This window comes from Polypterus senegalus, chromosome 18 (genome assembly GCF_016835505.1).
Source record: "Polypterus senegalus isolate Bchr_013 chromosome 18, ASM1683550v1, whole genome shotgun sequence".
NCBI lineage: Eukaryota > Metazoa > Chordata > Cladistia > Polypteriformes > Polypteridae > Polypterus > Polypterus senegalus.
The window spans coordinates 47373593-47391656 of record NC_053171.1 but is presented as its reverse complement, the minus strand read 5'-3'; the positions used below and the strand labels follow the sequence as shown (position 1 = coordinate 47391656).

General features: G+C 35.8%; 1 protein-coding gene across 1 annotated transcript; it reads left to right on the top strand.

Moving 5' to 3' along the window:
• The first annotated feature begins 306 nt into the window (after nucleotides 1–306).
• On the top strand, nucleotides 307–14942 carry gnpnat1 (glucosamine-phosphate N-acetyltransferase 1). Its single transcript, XM_039741283.1, has 6 exons — nucleotides 307–454; nucleotides 4696–4862; nucleotides 6489–6551; nucleotides 7251–7378; nucleotides 11913–11974; nucleotides 13352–14942. Exons 2-6 carry the CDS (start codon nucleotides 4709–4711, stop codon nucleotides 13497–13499), a joined length of 555 nt encoding a protein of 184 aa, XP_039597217.1. The 5' UTR covers nucleotides 307–454; nucleotides 4696–4708; the 3' UTR covers nucleotides 13500–14942.
• Nucleotides 14943–18064: the final 3122 nt, after the last annotated feature.

Genomic DNA, 18064 nt, shown 5'->3' with positions numbered 1-18064 from the left:
TAGAAAAGGTCACTCACAGTGCCTGTCGGGAGGTCTTTGCAGTCCGGTTTGAGCACATATATGAATAATCTATCACACCCTTATTCCGTGTTACGCCCTATTGCTTGGAAAATCTAACGCGTAAATATTTGTGGCTTTAAAATGACCGGCTAGACGTGTTTCTACGATCGGAAAAGGACGAAAATGAAACGCCTGTTCTCGTCTTCATTCACTCCTTTAATTTGCATACGCTGTCTGACGTCATCGCCGCGTTCTCTCCCAGTGACACACACGCGCACACACCCCTCTGTCACAGAACCGCGCAAGCCGGTGGGCGTGTATCGCGGCTCACCCTCTGCCACGTCACTGAGCATTGGCGTCTTGTGCTAGGAGCCGCACGAGCTGAAGAAGCCGTGCACGGTCGGAACATAGAGTCAGGGAAAGAACGAAGAATTGTACGAGTCGCCGGTGTGCTGTGAGTAGAACCTCGCTTACTCTCTGGCTTTGCGGCTTCCGACATCCCACAACACGCAGACATGTACTAGCTGTCCGGCGGCACCGCTAAGCCGACTCTTTAGTAGATCGACTTTAGCAGGGCAAAATAGATACCTGACGTATATATGTTGGTCTTAGAAATAATCGTTTATCTACTCGCTCATACACATTTAATAACTGAAGAGGAGACGTTTAAAAGCAAAACTAAAACAAACAGTAATCCTTGGTATGTATATCGCGGTTCGTTCAATCGTAACTACACAAAAAGCGAAGTGTAAGGAGCCAACGGGACAAGTTGACAGCTGGGCCCAGTTAACTCCTTAAAGCATGTCGGTAGTACCCCAAAGTGTCTTTGTAAGGTACACTCAGCTTATTGTTTGTTTACTGATTCATATCGTAATATGAATTATTACTTCCGGATTTTGCTACTTTTTTTTTTTTTGGTAACTACTGTCTACGAGACCAGCAAGCGTTCTATCCTGGCTGTCTAACAGACGTTAGCGATGTATCTACTGTAGTTCTGATTGGCCGGGATACTTATAAAGTGCAAACGCTTTTCGCGTTGTTTTTCCGGCTGCTGTGTACATCTTAGTATTTATGAAAAAGTGTAGGATACACTAAGAATGCCAGAAAGTTGCCATAGCACAAAATGTACCTTTCTGAATTCACCTGGCCTCACCACAGCATTGACACGTCTGTCGTGTTCAATTGAATGATGACTTTAGGATCTGTTTAAGTAGCAGGAACCATTTAAGAAGCTGAGTTTTTATCTCGTATATGTCACATTATTTAACTATGGAAGTGAAATGTTGTTTGAGTGATATACAGATATATAAGCAATTCTTTAGAATGATGCCAAAAGGGAAACATTCGCAGATACGTTCCAGAAAGGACCTTTTATTTAGATTCCCAATATGTTGTATAAATAATCATGAATAGACAATAACAGATTTGTGAAATACCAATAGGTTCGTGATTTAAAAAGGACTGTTGCTGCACACAATAACACCGTCTCAATTCAGGTTTCTTGATCTTCAGCATCCTGTTAAGTAACTTAGTGCACTTTTAAGATTCCTGTTTTGTCCACATATTAGGAACTTTTCAAAGCCCAAAGAACTCTTTCGAGGATGAAGTGGTTTTTTGTCAAGCAATGGCACCACACAGAATTACACAACCCAGTAAAATGCCATTAAAGAACAGTTGATTCTAAAGAGTGTAGCGTGATGGTTCTTCCTTAGGAGCCAGTTGTTGGTATCCTGCACAGAGCTGATATTTGATCTATGTCAGTTATTACTAAGTATATGAAATGAATGGGTTAATGATATCTTATTCAGGATGTGTATTTGTAGGCAAGTCTGAAACTAAAAGCTAACCATCGGTGCAAATCTTAATACAAAACAAGAATTAAGAGAGTATATTGAGGAAAATATATTTTGTCTAAAAAAACAGTTCATACCCACTACTGATTCATGTGCAATGTGTTCCTGAGTTGAGTTCTAGACAATAAAATATAAGACATTTTTCTAACTCACTAATAATTTATTAATGGCTTTGTTTGATCGGGTAATAACTTTTTAAAAATCTAGCAGTGTTCCAAGTGTTAGGTTTTGGGGTTTAGTTGTCTTAAGTATTTTTTTTTTAACAGCTTCTTAAGTTTAATTGTTCTAAATGTCTGTTTGTTGTAATGATCAGATAGCAGCAGAGGGCAAATCACAATTATATCACAAAACGCTTTAAAAGCCATCCAGATTTTGACTGATGTACTTATGCAACAGAATAAATATTTGCTGTATCTGTATTCATTGACTTTGACCTTTTGTACTGATTCTTCTATTTGCATAGTCACTGCAATACCAGAAAAAAAAACATATTTTGAAATTATGTATTGTATAAAAAATGGTGTTACATGGAATGTAAGTCAAGTCTGTGATATATTTGGCTGAAATTAATTTCAGATACTGTATATTAAAATTCTTATTTAGCACACATTCTGTCAGTAGTGGACAAATCAGCAGTACTGTATTTACCAAAAGGTATAAAGCAAAATAAGCATAATCTGATCTTATTACTTTATTATATGGGTGTCACATGGCCCTAATGAAATTTCTTTTACTATACTGCATGGTGATGCACCAGGTGTTTCACTTATAACTAGGACAGAAACAACAATAATAATAAAAAATATATACACGTAACGCATACCAGCTTACTTGGCAGACTGTGATAACTTTAGTTAAACAGTAAAGGTATTCTTGTAAACTTTATAGTCACTTTACAAGTTTGCAAAGATTAAATAAGTACAAACCACATCTCTAAACACGTACATCACACAGTTATGCATTGAATTTGACAAAGAATCAATAAGACGTTTTCCTCTCCAAGGGACATCATACAAATTAGGTAATAGCTTTCACTGATACATGAGACAACAGATTGGTACTCTATATTCCTAAATCCACTTTAGGGTTACCATAAATTGTCACCCCTTAAAGAGGGCGCATGAGTGTGTTCCAAGATGGGTACCAGACTCCTGGATAAGTGGATTTGAAAATAAATAGATGGGTTACCTGTATTCATAAATGAATCACATTGAAATGTTTTATATTAGCATTATAAATGCAATGCTTCCAATTTAATACTTAAACTGAATAGCAAAATGTATTGATAATAAATTGCGTATCTAAATGATATCTGTATTATGTAAACATTGTACTTTATCATTTCAGCCTACTTTTTAAATATATATAAAACGTTGTAATGGCTCTGATGTGATTTGATGGAAATAATGTCCCAAAGGACAAATTTAAGGAAGATGGACCAGGAAATGAGAGAAAAAGAAAAGTGAAATAGGGCAAGGTCAAAATCAGAAAGTCAGAAAGCTGATCGTCAAAACCCAAAACACTAATTGAAAGTCAAAGTCAAAAATAACTAAAGCAAAAATCCTGTCTGCCTCATTATTCTTTCCCTAATTAGTCTGCACCATAATGCTTATTTTTTTAAACTACAGTTTTGGATGTAGAAGGCCACACACCTCCATCTTATATTTCCTCTGGAATATGATACTACATAATGCAACTCCAACAGTGACATGGTAGTAATCAAACTCTATTGTTAACAAAGTTTCACAAAAAACAAAATTGCAACATAATAGAGTGAAACAAAAAGCATAAAATTCGAATAGAACTGAATTCATGACATTCAAAAACTATAGTAAGTCTAGTAATAATGGAAAATAAATGTATTAAGTATGGAATGAAATAAAAACCTTCCAAGTCATAGCAGCTTCTTACAGAAGAATAAACAGAGTAAATATTTCAATTACAGTGCCCTTATTAAGTACTAGGCTGACCCGCCTTTTAAGGCGACCGAGTTTTAAGTTGACCACTTCTTAAGGCAATTCAATATGTAGATCAATTTGATATTTTATACAAACTCATTAATTTGGTTATATTGTATTTGAGCGGTATTACTTTAATACTCGTAGTTTCTGTTATTTTTGTGATGAAATTTAAACTTTTTTCTATATTGAGGTCGCCCTTTTGAACCCCCCTGATATTTACTACGCGGTGAGGCATTTGTACTCACATTGTACAACATTATTTCCAGAGACATAATTTTGTCTATTTTTCCAGCGCATCGCGCACAAAAGCAAGGGAACGATGGGAGCACCAGAACTCTGCTCACATCATGTCGCTTCGTACCGCAAGCTGCAAGTAGTAAGTCTGTGATAAGCGGAATACCGCTACACTTTCCACTCACGGGATGGAAGGACAATCCTGACCGCTTTTATATAGAAGGATTCTGGTAATTAAATCAAAACCCCTACTTTCAAGTGTGCTCAGGCCTTTCAGGTTTAAGATGAACAAATAAATGAAATTAGTTGAAGAGTGTCACCCTTTTGTGTGTATATGTTAACATTTTAGAGTACTTTGTCCCCCATGTGTTCCATTTTCCATGCAAGTATAATTATTTTAGCATTTGGCTGGTAGGGGATTTGTGGTGCATTAACTGTGTACTTCTAAAATAGTGGGCAAGGATAAGCTGAAACCTTTCAGTGAAATGAGGGACAGGTGATTCACTTATTCTGCTTTATCTCTGTACTTGGGAAGTTTCCATGCTTCTCTTGCTTCTTCTGATTTTTTTTTTAGGTATATTTTTGTTTTTAGCATACTAAGGGTTGGTAGCTGCTGCTAACTTTGTCTGTTACCTCTCTTGTTTTAGCGTCCTTTAGAAGATGATTCTTGACCAGACACCACTTTTTGATCCTGCCCTTCTACATCAGTTAGACTGGAAAGAAAACATTGTTTCCTTTTCTCCTGAAATTTCACCCACTCAGCCTGGAGAAGGACTTTTACTGAGACCACTCTGCACTGCAGACTTTAACAAAGGCATGTCTGTTGTACATTATTGATTACACCAATTCATAATTATTTGTTGCATATATCATACAGAGCTAGATTTGGTTGATCTCAAGACTGCAGTATCATATTTTTACATATTTAACACATTTTTTTTTTTGATGTAGTTAAAATGGAGAGAATAAACTAGGACATTAGCAGAACGTTAAGTTTTCTGAGTAAAACATATTTTACATGGGCGATTTTTCTTATTTTTGAAAATGAAGTTGTTACTCAATATTATTGTTTTATAGAGTTCCCTATGCATTTTTTTAATTTATTTTTGTAGATAACAGGATTTTCAATAAATATTTCTTTTGTGATGAAGGTTTTGCTGTTTTCAGATGTGCTATCTTAATCTTACCACAGCATTCTTGGCACCCACTTTAGACCTGCCATTAAAATAAACTGTTTAACAATTACAATACGGACATGCAGAAAATGACAGAGCAACTTAATAAATTCTAGTATGGTGGCACCAGTGCCTACTGGACAGAGCAAAGCAACCCAGCAGAAATCATTGGGTAACCCTGTCTAGTAAGCAAACTAAAAAGGGTGCACTGTGGCACAACAGAAAAAAAATGGCTGACCATAAATTTAGCCCACACATAATTCTTTATTCCTCAGTTCTTGTACAGGACCTTGTTCTGTCTCAACTCATGAAAGAGTTGCCACCTTTCTGTTTCATGGCGCCATAACCAAAGAAGGTGGGGCCAGCTCTGGGTGTCACGACCACGTTTGGGGGCCCACACTGGGTGTGTTTTCAGGGCTGCAGGTGAAAGAGAAGATACTGTTAGCAGCAGGGTCTCCTCTCATCTCGGAGTGGTATCGCTTACCTACGTCGAGCCAGGAAGATGACTTCCAGTCGTACATGTGTGACACCAGATTACTTTATAAATACTTTTATTATTGTAATGTGGACTTGCTGTTTAGAATATAAAGCTGAGATTTTAAATTCTCTTTGCTATCATTTAGACTTACATTATAAAGTTTTTTTGTTTATTTTAATCTTTCATTACATTATAATAAAATTGTATTTTTGTTTCGTGTATTTATGTCCTTTATGAAGTTCCATGTCAATTTGCAGTAAAAGTTACGTGATAAAAATATACATTTCTTTCTTTTACTAAATAATTGTAACCCTCTTGAAAACAGTTGTAAACTGAAATTACTATGCTCTAAAACAGAGTTGTATATATTAGTCAGCTTTAATATAAAATCAAAGAATCAATTAGAAAATAATGCAGTAGTGGTTAATGTAAAAATGCTTGACAAATTCCTGATTAATAATTCTTTTAAAGTACTAGGAAAAAAAATAAAAATATAGGGTCATGTTAATGAATTTTCTACACAGGCCACTTATCGTTTTCTTTATTGAGATGCATTTTTCTGGTGGTTAGTGGTTTGGATTTAAACTAAGTAGAGTTATTGTACTGAAATTATAACATTATTGGTGTCAAATATTGTTGTGCATTGCCACAACCCAACTATGCATTTCTTCATTTTTGGGCCTCTGTATATGTTGTGTTCTTAGCTTTAGCCATTTGATGTCTATAAAGAATCTGGGCTTCAACAGTAAGAGTGCAATATAGTTATATTTTCTTATGTCTATTACAGGTTTCTTCAAAGTTCTGTCACAACTCACAAAAGCAGGAGATGTCACTCCTGAACAGTTTATAAGTAAGTAGAACAACATTTACATCTTATATATAATGATACTTATTTAGGAATTTAAAGTTTAAACTGCTCTCCGCTCATTCAACACCCAAGTTCAATAAATAGGAGCACTGCTGGGTTTGTGGTTAAAGCAAAGTGTAACACATACCTTTTTTTTTATATATTTTTTGAAGACTTTTAAATAACAGCTGCAGAAGTACCTAGTCAAGTATGCTTGTATACTTGGCTATTAAGTACTTTTATTTAAACATAGACGGGGAAATAAATAGTGGGGATAATATAAACAATGATTAGAAATGGGTTCATGTGGTCAGTATTGTCATGAGTACAGTTAAATTCATACTCGAATCTGCTAATGTCACCCTCTCTAGTGCCATGGTCAGGGAGTATAAATCCCATTACCTTGAAACATCTGTCCTCCTTACTTAAAAAAAATAAAAAAAAATCTCAGAACACATTTGTTATTATCATTGCAAGTTAAAACCCAAAAGACATCAGAACAGCTATATAAAATATAGCATAGAACAGATAGGCCTTTTTATCAATATACAATTCTTACAAGTGAGAGATGCAGCAGAAGACAACACGCCATAGATAAATAGTAAATATTCATGGTTTTACTTAAACTTTTATTTATTGGTAAGTTTTCTATTTTTATTCTGGTACTCTTTTGTTTGCATCATCTGGCTTGTGTCTTTTCAGAGAAGTTTGAACACATGAAGAAGACTGGAGATTATTATGTCGTAGTAGTTGAAGATGTCAATATAGGAACAATTATTGCCACCGCAACACTAATTATTGAACATAAGTTCATTCATTCATGTGCAAAGGTAAGGGTTACATTGTGCCCAGACTTCAAAATCATGATTTTTTTAAATTTACCTGTACACTGTGTACTGTAAAAATTTTACATGGATGACATATGGTATTTTGTAGACTTAACTGTTTTTTTCTGAAAATGGAGAGGAACCCCATAATTTCAAAGTCTGACTGGGCACTTTTTTTCATATAATTAACTTTACAAAAATAGAAAACTTTTACACTTGTTTATGAAAGCTTTCAAGCTAGTTAGAGGTTATTTATATGTCACTGGCAAACTATTATAATTTGTCCAATCACTTAATGTGTCTTTATGTAAAGATGTTAAGGTAGTTGGCACAACAGAAGTGGGTGTGACTAAAGAGCACGGTGACAAATATGTGTAGAAAAAATGTGCAGGACTAGTATTACAATCACCCATTTGGGTTAGTTTACTTACAATAAGATTATCAAGGCTGGTGCCTTGGCCCTGTGTTAGAGCTGCTGCTTTGCAGTAAAGGGACTAGGGGTATGCTTCTTGGGTGTTCCCTGAGTGGAGTTTATTAGTGATAATAATAATAATAATACACTTTATTTATTTAGCACCATGCTTATGCTCAAGGCACTTTGCATGTTCTCCCCAAGATTCTTGCATGATTCAAGAGCAAGATGATGTAATCAGTTATCTGTTAGTTGCAATCATTGAGGATTTAAATGATTTAAATAGAAATAATGAAGAGATTATTAGCTCTTTAATAATATGCTACAGATAGCTACAATAAAGAAACGGCTTTACATTTATCCTTTGATTGTTATAAACACTGTTAACAGTTGTTCAACCAACCCTTCATCCATTCTTGATTTATCCATTTCGGTGTCATTGGGAGCCAGTGCCTATCCTGGCTGCGATACAAGATAAAACCTTGGACAGGACATTACCCTTGCACACATCTATTTACAACTGTGACAAAATGAACTACTAAATATGTTAATTTCAAAATAAAATTTATTTGATGCTTCAAAACTTACACACTGGCCAGACATTCATATGACTCGGCTCCTTATGCTTTGAAGTACAAGGCAAACCCTGCCAGTGATGCAATATGACGTGTAATATGTTAATTGCAGGGACTTGCATCATACCTGATTAACTTCCTGTAACTATTAAATACTAAATTTCTGTTTTAGAGTTTTGGAAAGAAAAGTATTTTATTACAATAGAAGCTACAATTGTGAAAATACACGGTGGATGTGATGCCATCTCTAGTTTGGAATAATTACTGTTCCTTAAGAGTCAAATTCAATGGCTAATTTCAGATTTAGATTAGAATATATTAGATGTACTTTATTAATCCCCAAGGGGAAATTCAAATGAATACTGCAGCAAAAAAATGTAGAATACAAAGATAACAACTAAAGTACAATATAAGGCAATAGATGAATCACAATCACTTTCATTTGCCAGTACTTAATGTACAGGAATTTAACTTGGTAGCTGCTTATAACACAACATAACCAACAAATAACAGAGACAACATGTTAAATAACATATTATCAACAGTTGCAGAATAAAGTAATTATAAAAGAGATATGCAAATGATGATGTACAAGTGAAGATGTGAGTATACAGTGTATATGCAAGGAAGACATGCTTAACTACTGGTTTGTGGGGACTGTGGCTCTGGGAAAGAAACTATGTTTAATAGACCTAAACTGTTTACCAGAAGAGTTTTTGGAACAAGTAATGACCTGGGTCCGTGGTGATCTGTTTGACATGGTTAGTGGCACTAGATGCTTTCAGGTCTGCAAAACACACAATACAGTAAATATTATGGCAAAAGTAACTGTAGTAAATTGAAGTCTGTACCATCTGTCTGTGCCTTCTGGCTGGAGTGAAGGAAAGGATGTTGGGAGGACTGTGTTGAAGTGCCAAATGGCAGCAGGCAGAAAAGGTCCCAAAAGACGCTACTCATTACACTGTGGTGGAAGCAAAATATGGGGGGAATAGGCAGAATTGTTCACAATGGCATCCTCTTCTCCACAACAGCCCCTGTAGAGTGTCGAGCGTCAGTCCTGTGATGGAGCTGGCTTTACTGATCGGTTTGTTTGTTCAGTCATTTTGCATCACCTCAAATTGCTTCCTCAGGAGACCACAGCATACTAAAATGCACTGACTACAACAGACTGGTAAGATTTTTCCATCAGCTTGCTGTACACAACTACTGTACAGTCTACTGTACTCTGGTTGTCCTTATACAACAACACTGTGTTGTCAAACCAGTCCAGCTGGCTGTTTATATGGACCCCAGAGTACTTGTAGCTCTACACCACCTTCACTTCCTCCCTGAATGGGGGTGGCAGAAATCATATTAGGAAGACTCTTAGATCAGTCCAAAGGCATAGGTAATTCAAGATCTGACTTACGTTAGGAAGATAGATGTTGTGTAAAGATTAAGTGTTACCTTAGTGGATGTGATCAAAGCAACTCTGCAATACCACCATACTCGGGAGTGTGACAGTGAATGAAAGGGAGGTGCATATGAAAGCTTGTGACCAATCTATATGTTCAGATATATGGTTAGACATCTGGAATGTGCAAGGACTATAGATGAATTTAATTCCAGTTTCAATTTGATCATTCTTGACAAATGAAGCTAAGAGCTAATTCTTAAACATTAGGTACATAACAGAATACAAAACAGGCGATTGTCAAGAGTGATAAGAATTTCCGTAATAAGGATTATAACCTAATGACTTTTTTCCAAAGTGCTGGATCCAGCAAGTTGTTGAGCTATGTTACAGCCTCATAAGCAGTATTTATTTCTTTTTGAGGTCCTTTGCGTTTCGACTTGAAAATGTTCTGGGGTTAAAATAAAACACTTAAAATCTCTTGCCGATAAGAGGTTTTCCAACTAATGTTAAAAGTGTAAGTGTTTTTTCTTGCAAAATTATTTAAGTATGGAAGAGGTTACAGCAAGGGTACGACTGTTACCAGTTAGGACCAGCTAAGCAAGAATAATTCATTTACTTTAATCTTTTTAATTAAAAAGCTTAAATCAATTGACATACTTCCTTAACTATATAGTAATTTAAACTGAAAAGTCTATTTATATGTAATTGTTTGTATTTTCATACTTGCTACTTGCTCATACTGGGCTGCCTCCTTAAAACAAAACAAAAAGTTTCTCATGGCTATCTTAATGTTGAAAGAGTCAGATGCTGTCATGTTTATGAACAGGGGAACGATTTTAGATATTGAAGGCAAGACACAAGATGTTAAACACTTCTCTTGAACAGTTTATTCTGGACCTTAAATCAAAGGGGATAATTTCACTTCTTCCCAAAATCATTTGAAATAATTACTCCCTATCATTTATGGTAACACCTTGTAAATGTGATATCAACAGCGTATGGATTTGCAGTAAGTGCACTGGGAAATGCTGCTTCCACATTATCACACTTGCTGCTAAATGGCCAAGTGATTGGTTCTTTTATTTCAGGGAAGTGATCTATGTCACCTTAGACTTCGTTAAATTTCTAATTAGAAATGAACTAGAATAAAAAAAAAAATAATGAGGATGTAACTGTGAGGTCTGTATAATGGTCTGCAGGCTTACAAACATCTCACTTTGTTTTGATAGACTTTAATGTTTTGTTTTTTTTTAAAGCCCTTTTTTAATTTGATGTATTATTGGAAGTAAACTCATGAGCTCTTCTACTAACCAGCTCAATTCTGTACAGTATGGTCTTATAAAGCAAACTTTCCTTGCTTAGGAGTTTTGTACAAATTTATAACTTTAGTACAATATTTAGATTAATAAATATTATTGTTAATGTTTCATGAGTGTGAATTGAGCAAGCTAAGACCAACTGACAGCAGAGAAAGCAAAAACAAATTTCCAATCTAGACAGAGCGAAAGAGGTTAGGAGTATTCGCTGATTGCACAGATACCTGAGAAAATAAACCTCTGGAATCCCCAGTCAAACTGTTTGTAGTACTTTAGTGGAAAACAACAAATGCCTCAGCTGCTGTCTTCTGCATTATGGTGTTGCTTTATAGATGACACTCCTCTCTCAATGCACTTTGTCAATAAACGGAAATCATTTTAATGATGTTAACTAGCATCTGTTTTCCATTGTGCCATTTTCTTTTGCTAAAATATTATTTTGTTTTTGACAATTTATCATAAAATGTTTTACCATACAGTATGTTTAGTATTTTTATACAAATATTTGATAAAGATCCTCTCCCTTATACTGAACACACATACTCTTAACATTCCACTTGTTTTTCTTTACAAACAAAGTACCAACTATTCTACTATAATAGCTCATTCTTAATAACACTGTATGCAATATCATTTGTTATTGGTATCATTTTGTATTTGCAACACACAGGTATTTAAAATGAATGCTCTGAATTTTTGATGGCTGTTAAATTTTCATATAGAAAACAACATATAGCTTACTTGCCGACCCCAAGTCTACATATGTATTTGTAAAGCTTTGGATAGCATGGGAAGCCTTAGAGATGCATTTACCATTTTGTGTGTGTCATCCCCACAGAGAGGGAGAATTGAGGAAGTTGTGGTTACTGATGAATGCCGTGGAAAGCAACTTGGAAAACTGTGAGTACTGTCTTCTGTATCAGTATTTGAAAGTAGTTTTCCTATCACTTAAGGATTGTTTGACATCATCTCCTTCTCAACAGCAAGCAGCCTGTAAAAACAGAATTAAAAAAAACAAAAACTGTACTTTCAGCCTAAATAGTTGCAAAATAGCTTTACACTGATGTTTCAATATTACATTTTTATTTTATATTTTTTTTTAAAACAATTGGTATAATATACTGATATTATATTTAAGGCTATAAAGTGTAACTAATCTCAGTAATTTCTTATCCTAAACCTCTGATTTTAGAATACTGATATACTTAATTATTTTTAAGAAGCAGCATAATTAATGCTACAGTTTCTCTTGTTTCAAGCTGATCTTTTGCACACAAATCCACTTTGTAATTTTTAATGTGTCATTAAATATTTAAAAGTGCTGTTAAGGTAGTTAAGTAACTGGCATGTTTTTTTCCATTATTAAAGGAAAAGTCATGGTATTGCAAATGCATCAGGGTGCCCTAAAGCAACAGTATATTTCACTTAGGCAAAAAAGTAATTTGTTAAGCAAGTCAGAGTTCCATTGTGTAGTCAATGAGACATGGCAAAGTTGGAACTTAACAGCAGAGACTCACATGAGCAAATCCTAATTGCTACCTCTTTGTGACCTTAGCAATTATCTAATACCAGTAACGGCGCGAATACACTTGACTTGAGCATTCCTAGTTTTCAGACTCTTTCTCTGTCTGTTTAGCATTTGTTTGCTCAGAGGTTGATGCGCTTGCTGCTTCCTGAGCTGCTCTCATTTTCTCCACCCTAGCAGCCTGCTTCTTCTCTTCTATTGTAGGCATCTTTTCACGTTAAAACTGATTAAGTCAGTGTTTGTGTTGAAATTACTTAGCAATGTTTTCATTAAGTTTTCATTTAAGCTGACACTTAGGTCTTCAATCTGCCTTAAGAATGATTTAAGATATGAATAGTTAGGGGAAGTGATAGCAAAGGTGGTAGGGAATGAGAACGGCGCCCGTACGGAAGCGCCACACTGGCTGTTGCCGAAAGTGATTCTACAATAAAATAAAAAGAGGAATAACCTTGGAGGTCAATCATCACCTTGAAAGCGTTTAGTAGATGTCACATAGTATATGCGTACCAAATTTCAGGTCAATAGTTCAAATGGTTTGCGAGCTACAGGTGATTTAAAATCCTCGACAGACACATGGACAGCCACGATAGCGTATTATATAAGAAGATAAAGAATGAAGTGTTAATCTGGTTAAAATCCTTTGGAATGTGGGAAGCTCCATTCATTATCTCATCTGCCCCATGCCTTTGCATTAATCAAAGCTCAAGTTCACCCATGCTTACTGCTTCATTTCCTTTTTCTTCTCGATACAGGTTAGTGTCAACTTTAACTCTAATGAGCAAGAAACTCAACTGTTACAAAATCACACTTGAATGTTTACCCAAAAATGTGGCCTTCTATGAAAAATTTGGTTATTGCACTTCTGCAGAAGCCTACATGCAACATCGATTCTTTGACTGACCTTCCAGCATGCTAGGTAAAGCATTGAGTTGACCTTCTTCCCCCTGCTTCTCTGAAGATCTGCTTAAAGAATGGAACTCAATGAACTATCATAAAACATTGGGAGCTACTTTTGAGATGCATTGTCAAGTTTTTAAAATTAAGGATGTTTTTGGTGTAGAAACCTCTTAAGTGAAAATGATGCATACTTTCATTTGACAAGTGTTCATTTATGATTAGAAACCTCATTTGTACACATTTTCAGAAATATCAGTAAACCCTTGTGAAATGACTTAGATTTCCACATTTACTACTGCTCGCCAGTGTAACACTTCAGTGGCTAAATGTAAGAAATCACACTGACAAGTCTTTAGACTCGCTGAGAGCCTGTGTAGTGTGCGTGTGCTGTGTCACAGTGATCTTGAATGCCTTAATTTTTGTACTTGGCAATTCAAAGTGCTGTGTAATACTTTCAGAACTGGCCACATTGGTAGTCGTATGGGTGGAATGATGATGATGATACGCTACATGTAAATGTCAGCCCCTCGTGGCACAGGTTGAAAACTGTTGTAAAATCTTTACAAATTGCTCTTTGGAATAAGCTAGATAAAGCTATCTGGCTAATAACGCACAAGTTCAAATTGGATTTTTTTTTTTTTTTGGAAACTACTACCTTTATTAAGAAAAGGTACAACTGCTGCATTTATCAAAAGGTACGAGAAGATACCAGCAACAAAGAAATTTTATGCTAAAAGAATATCAGTTCTGATAGTTTGATGAAACCATCTGTATTGTCAGTGAATGAAAACTGTTTTTTGTCCGTGATCTTCAGATTTTATTTTTTCTTTCAGAAAGTATTTTTTTACTTTTTGTATTATTCTGTGGTTCTGCCTTAACAGAAAGCGACAACAGCAGCAACAGCTGCTGTCGAGCTGTGCTCGTGCCGGTGAAGACAGGAACAGGACTAACGCGCTTAGAATCATGCTGCTTTCACACCCTTCATTCTGTACGTCTCCAGTTTGTGGATTATGTACCCTGGTTTTCTTACTCTATTGCCCCGATGTGGTAAAAATCAAGCAAACCATAAAGATGAATGTAGTATCTCCATACATGATGTAATGCTGCACCTAATTAGAAAATGTGAAGGAAGGACAAGACTACCAGTATAATGAAAATTGTATGTATATTTAAAACAAGTTTGAAGATATTTTTGTAATGGCACACCAGCAGATGCATCTGAAGGACTTTAAATGAATAAGTTCATTTATTTATGTAAAACATTGACATTTATGTACAAATATTGATATTTTGTTTTCATGGGGGGTATCTTGGGAGTGCTGCTTTTGGTATTGGGGATACTTTTTAAAATGCTAGGAAGACGGAAGAATATTTTAAATGTCACTATTTATTTAAGGGGATTTTTGTTTCTGTAACTTCAAATAAAATTGCTATTTAATATTTTAATGCCTCGTTTCTTCATAAAATGTGATGCAAATTGCTACCAGGTGGTATTAATGTGTTGTGTCATTTATACTCGATGATAGTATAAAAATCTTTCCTTGAGCTGGAGTAAGCCACTCATAATTGTAGTAATCAGACAGTCCCTGCCGTAACGTTGTGCATCCCACAAATAATGACAGTAGAGATTATATATGGAAAAAATCCATGGCATGTTGCTTTACATTGAAGACAAGTTTATGCTCAGAATTATTGCTATGTTTTTCTTCTGCTACTTTGGATAAAGTAAATTGTTTGGTCCGATTTACTTGTTACTCTTCCAACCACTTCTGTAAAAATGGTCAACACATATTTTAAACTTAGAATATACTTGGCATGGGCTGGCCTTCCTCACAGACAAAATTACACTGCACCTTATCATGTGCACACTGTACAATGATATTCCTACTCGTGTTTCCTAAATGAGTACACACAGACACTGAATACTGCACCAAACAATATACAGTACATATATAATCACTCAGTTGTCCATATGAGTGACATAATCTCAGAAGAATAGAAGGGTGATTGTTCATGGTCCTGTACTATTAGCCAGAACAGAGGAGGGAGAAACGCGACTGTACAGGATGGCCACGGTCTTTACAAAGGTGAATTGAATGAGTAAAGTAACAAGTCCTGGGGAGCTCTGTGCCACTAATAGTAGTATAGCTGCCATGAGCGGCTTCTGTAGGGCTTTGTGATACTGAAAAACTGCATTGCAGTAAAAAAGTGGAAGACACCTTAGCAAAGGTTGAACCCAGGAGTGTGTTGATCAGTTGCCATAATATGAAAATGACAGTCTGTGTGTAAATACTTCAGTCTTTCACAGTTAATAACAAATTTTGATTATCATATTAACTCGCCGCTTCTTAAGCTATCAGCATGTCTACTGGGTGGTAAGACAGCATTGTCAAAACTGTTCTTTTCTCACCAGTAGGGAGGCCATTCAGTTTTACTGGAAAACTGACCCTTTTGTGTTATCATTTTCTGTAAACATTTGTGCTCCCAAATTAGTTTTACACCACATGGAATAAGTGATGCTTTTTGTATCAAGTCAGCACCTACAGTATTTATATGTCAGTTATGTTTTTTGTCATCAAAAGATGCCAGTGTCTCATTGGCTAATTTTTGCTAGTGGTTTTAGTGTCAAATGATAAAGAATTAGCACATGCCATCAACTGAATCATATTGGGGGAGTTTGCATTGCCACCTGGTAGTTCCGTAGTTCTGGATTCAAGTCCTGGGCCATCACTGACGTTTGGGGAGGTTGCATGTTCACCCCATCTCTGCATCCATTTCTACCTCCTGTTTTTCTTCCACATCCCAAAGACACATGTGTTAAGAGTTTTATATTGGCTCTAAATTAGCCTGATGTATGCATGCATGTGCACGTGTGACATAGCCTGGAACTGGCCTTGTGCCATTTCTGCCAGGATAAGATATAGCTCAGTGTTTGCCACTGCTGTGTGGGAGCTGCACAAGGATACCTTGTATATAAAATAGCAACTTTAATGGCCCTGTAGGAGTGAGGATGAGTGTGTATCTTGCACTGAACTGGCACCATATCCTCGGTCAGTCCTGAATGAACTACAAAGTTTGAATTATGGATCAATGAAAAGAATTTCATAATTAGAAGAGAGATTCACATAATTCATTATATGTAATGTATGATTTGCTAAATCTGGAACTAAATTACCAGAAGCTATTTATTCTTTTATTATATGGTGTGATCGAAAAGTATAGTGAATGTTGATTCAGTGCACCATCCAAGAGCAGCGCAAAACAATTCAATGCAGGTTCTGACATGTCCATCTTAGAGCCTAGTTTGTGACAAGTGTTTGATACTGTCAGTCGTTTGTGAGCCACTGTTGAGTTCAAGTTTGTCGTTAATAATGGATATCGAGCAACGCATTAACATGAAATTTTGGTTCAAATGCTAAAAAGCTCAGGAAACCCATCAGATGTTAAAATCGGTTTATGGTGACACTGCACCGACAATTAAGACTGATTATAAGTGGTCTGATCGATTTCGTAAAGGATCCGACTCGGTTTGTTGAAAGAGAAAAGATCAGGACGTCCTTCAATATAAATAACCGAGGAAAAGGGTGAAACGGTTTCATTCTTCATCATGACAACGCTCCTTGTCACACATCCCTTCTAGTACGACAATTTGTGTCGAATAAAAACATTGCGCTGTGTCCTCATCCTCCTTATTCGCTGGATCTGGCAGTGTGACTTCTGGCTGTTCCCTACATTGAAAATGACCATGAAAGGCATTGGGATGGCAGGAGCATTGGGATAAGTGCACTCAAAGTGGAGGAGAGTGTTTTGAGGGCGACTAGTAGTTGTAAATATTTTACAGCAATAAACGTTTCTTTTTTAAAACATTCACCATACTTTTGATCACACCTCAGAGATGCCTTATTTTAGTCATTTCTACCTAAAACAAGGGAAAAAAAAGTTGGTAATCTTTGAGATAGATCGGTGCACACTGCTTGACAGATCATCACTTGGGCAGTAGTTTTAATGGTGTATACTGGTGTATTTTTTATTTGAATGTGTTATATAGACAGATGAGCATATTTTATGAACCACTAACACTAAAGTAATTAAATTATTTTCTTTTTTAGCTCAAATAAAATGGCAGACAGATAATTGCCATTTAAATGTGCCTTTTCTGGACTGTGTACACTGCATTCACAAATGTGTGTCCTTAGCATGGTGTTATATGCAGCCCTCTTATGTTCTGCGATTTTGTTTTTACCACCGAATACCAAGTAAATATCTTGACGCTTGTATGGCATGACAGATCAGCCAACATTCTCCGTTTACTGAAGACGAATTACATAAACTGGAAAAAGCATCCAAACGTAGATTTAAACCCTTTATCAGCACAAAAAGAAATCTGAAACGTCAATGCTTGTTACCGTCAAATGTGACTAAATGTGATTTTCAGCATAACTCAAATTTTATCATCCTCATCTGGAACGACTGTCATGCTATCACTTGTTAAAATACAATTTTAATTTAAAAATGGCAAAAGAGAAGCTTGTAGACTTTGAAAGACCATTTGTAGAAGCACAAGGAAA

Bases quoted from the DNA above. Each gene is read 5' to 3' on its own strand.
- gnpnat1 (XM_039741283.1), top strand. From the start codon at position 4,709: ATGATTCTTGACCAGACACCACTTTTTGATCCTGCCCTTCTACATCAG. The intron at 6,552-7,250 runs GTAAGTAGAACA...GTGTCTTTTCAG, and splicing joins CACTCCTGAACAGTTTATAA to AGAAGTTTGAACACATGAAG. The intron at 7,379-11,912 runs GTAAGGGTTACA...TCATCCCCACAG, and splicing joins TCATTCATTCATGTGCAAAG to AGAGGGAGAATTGAGGAAGT.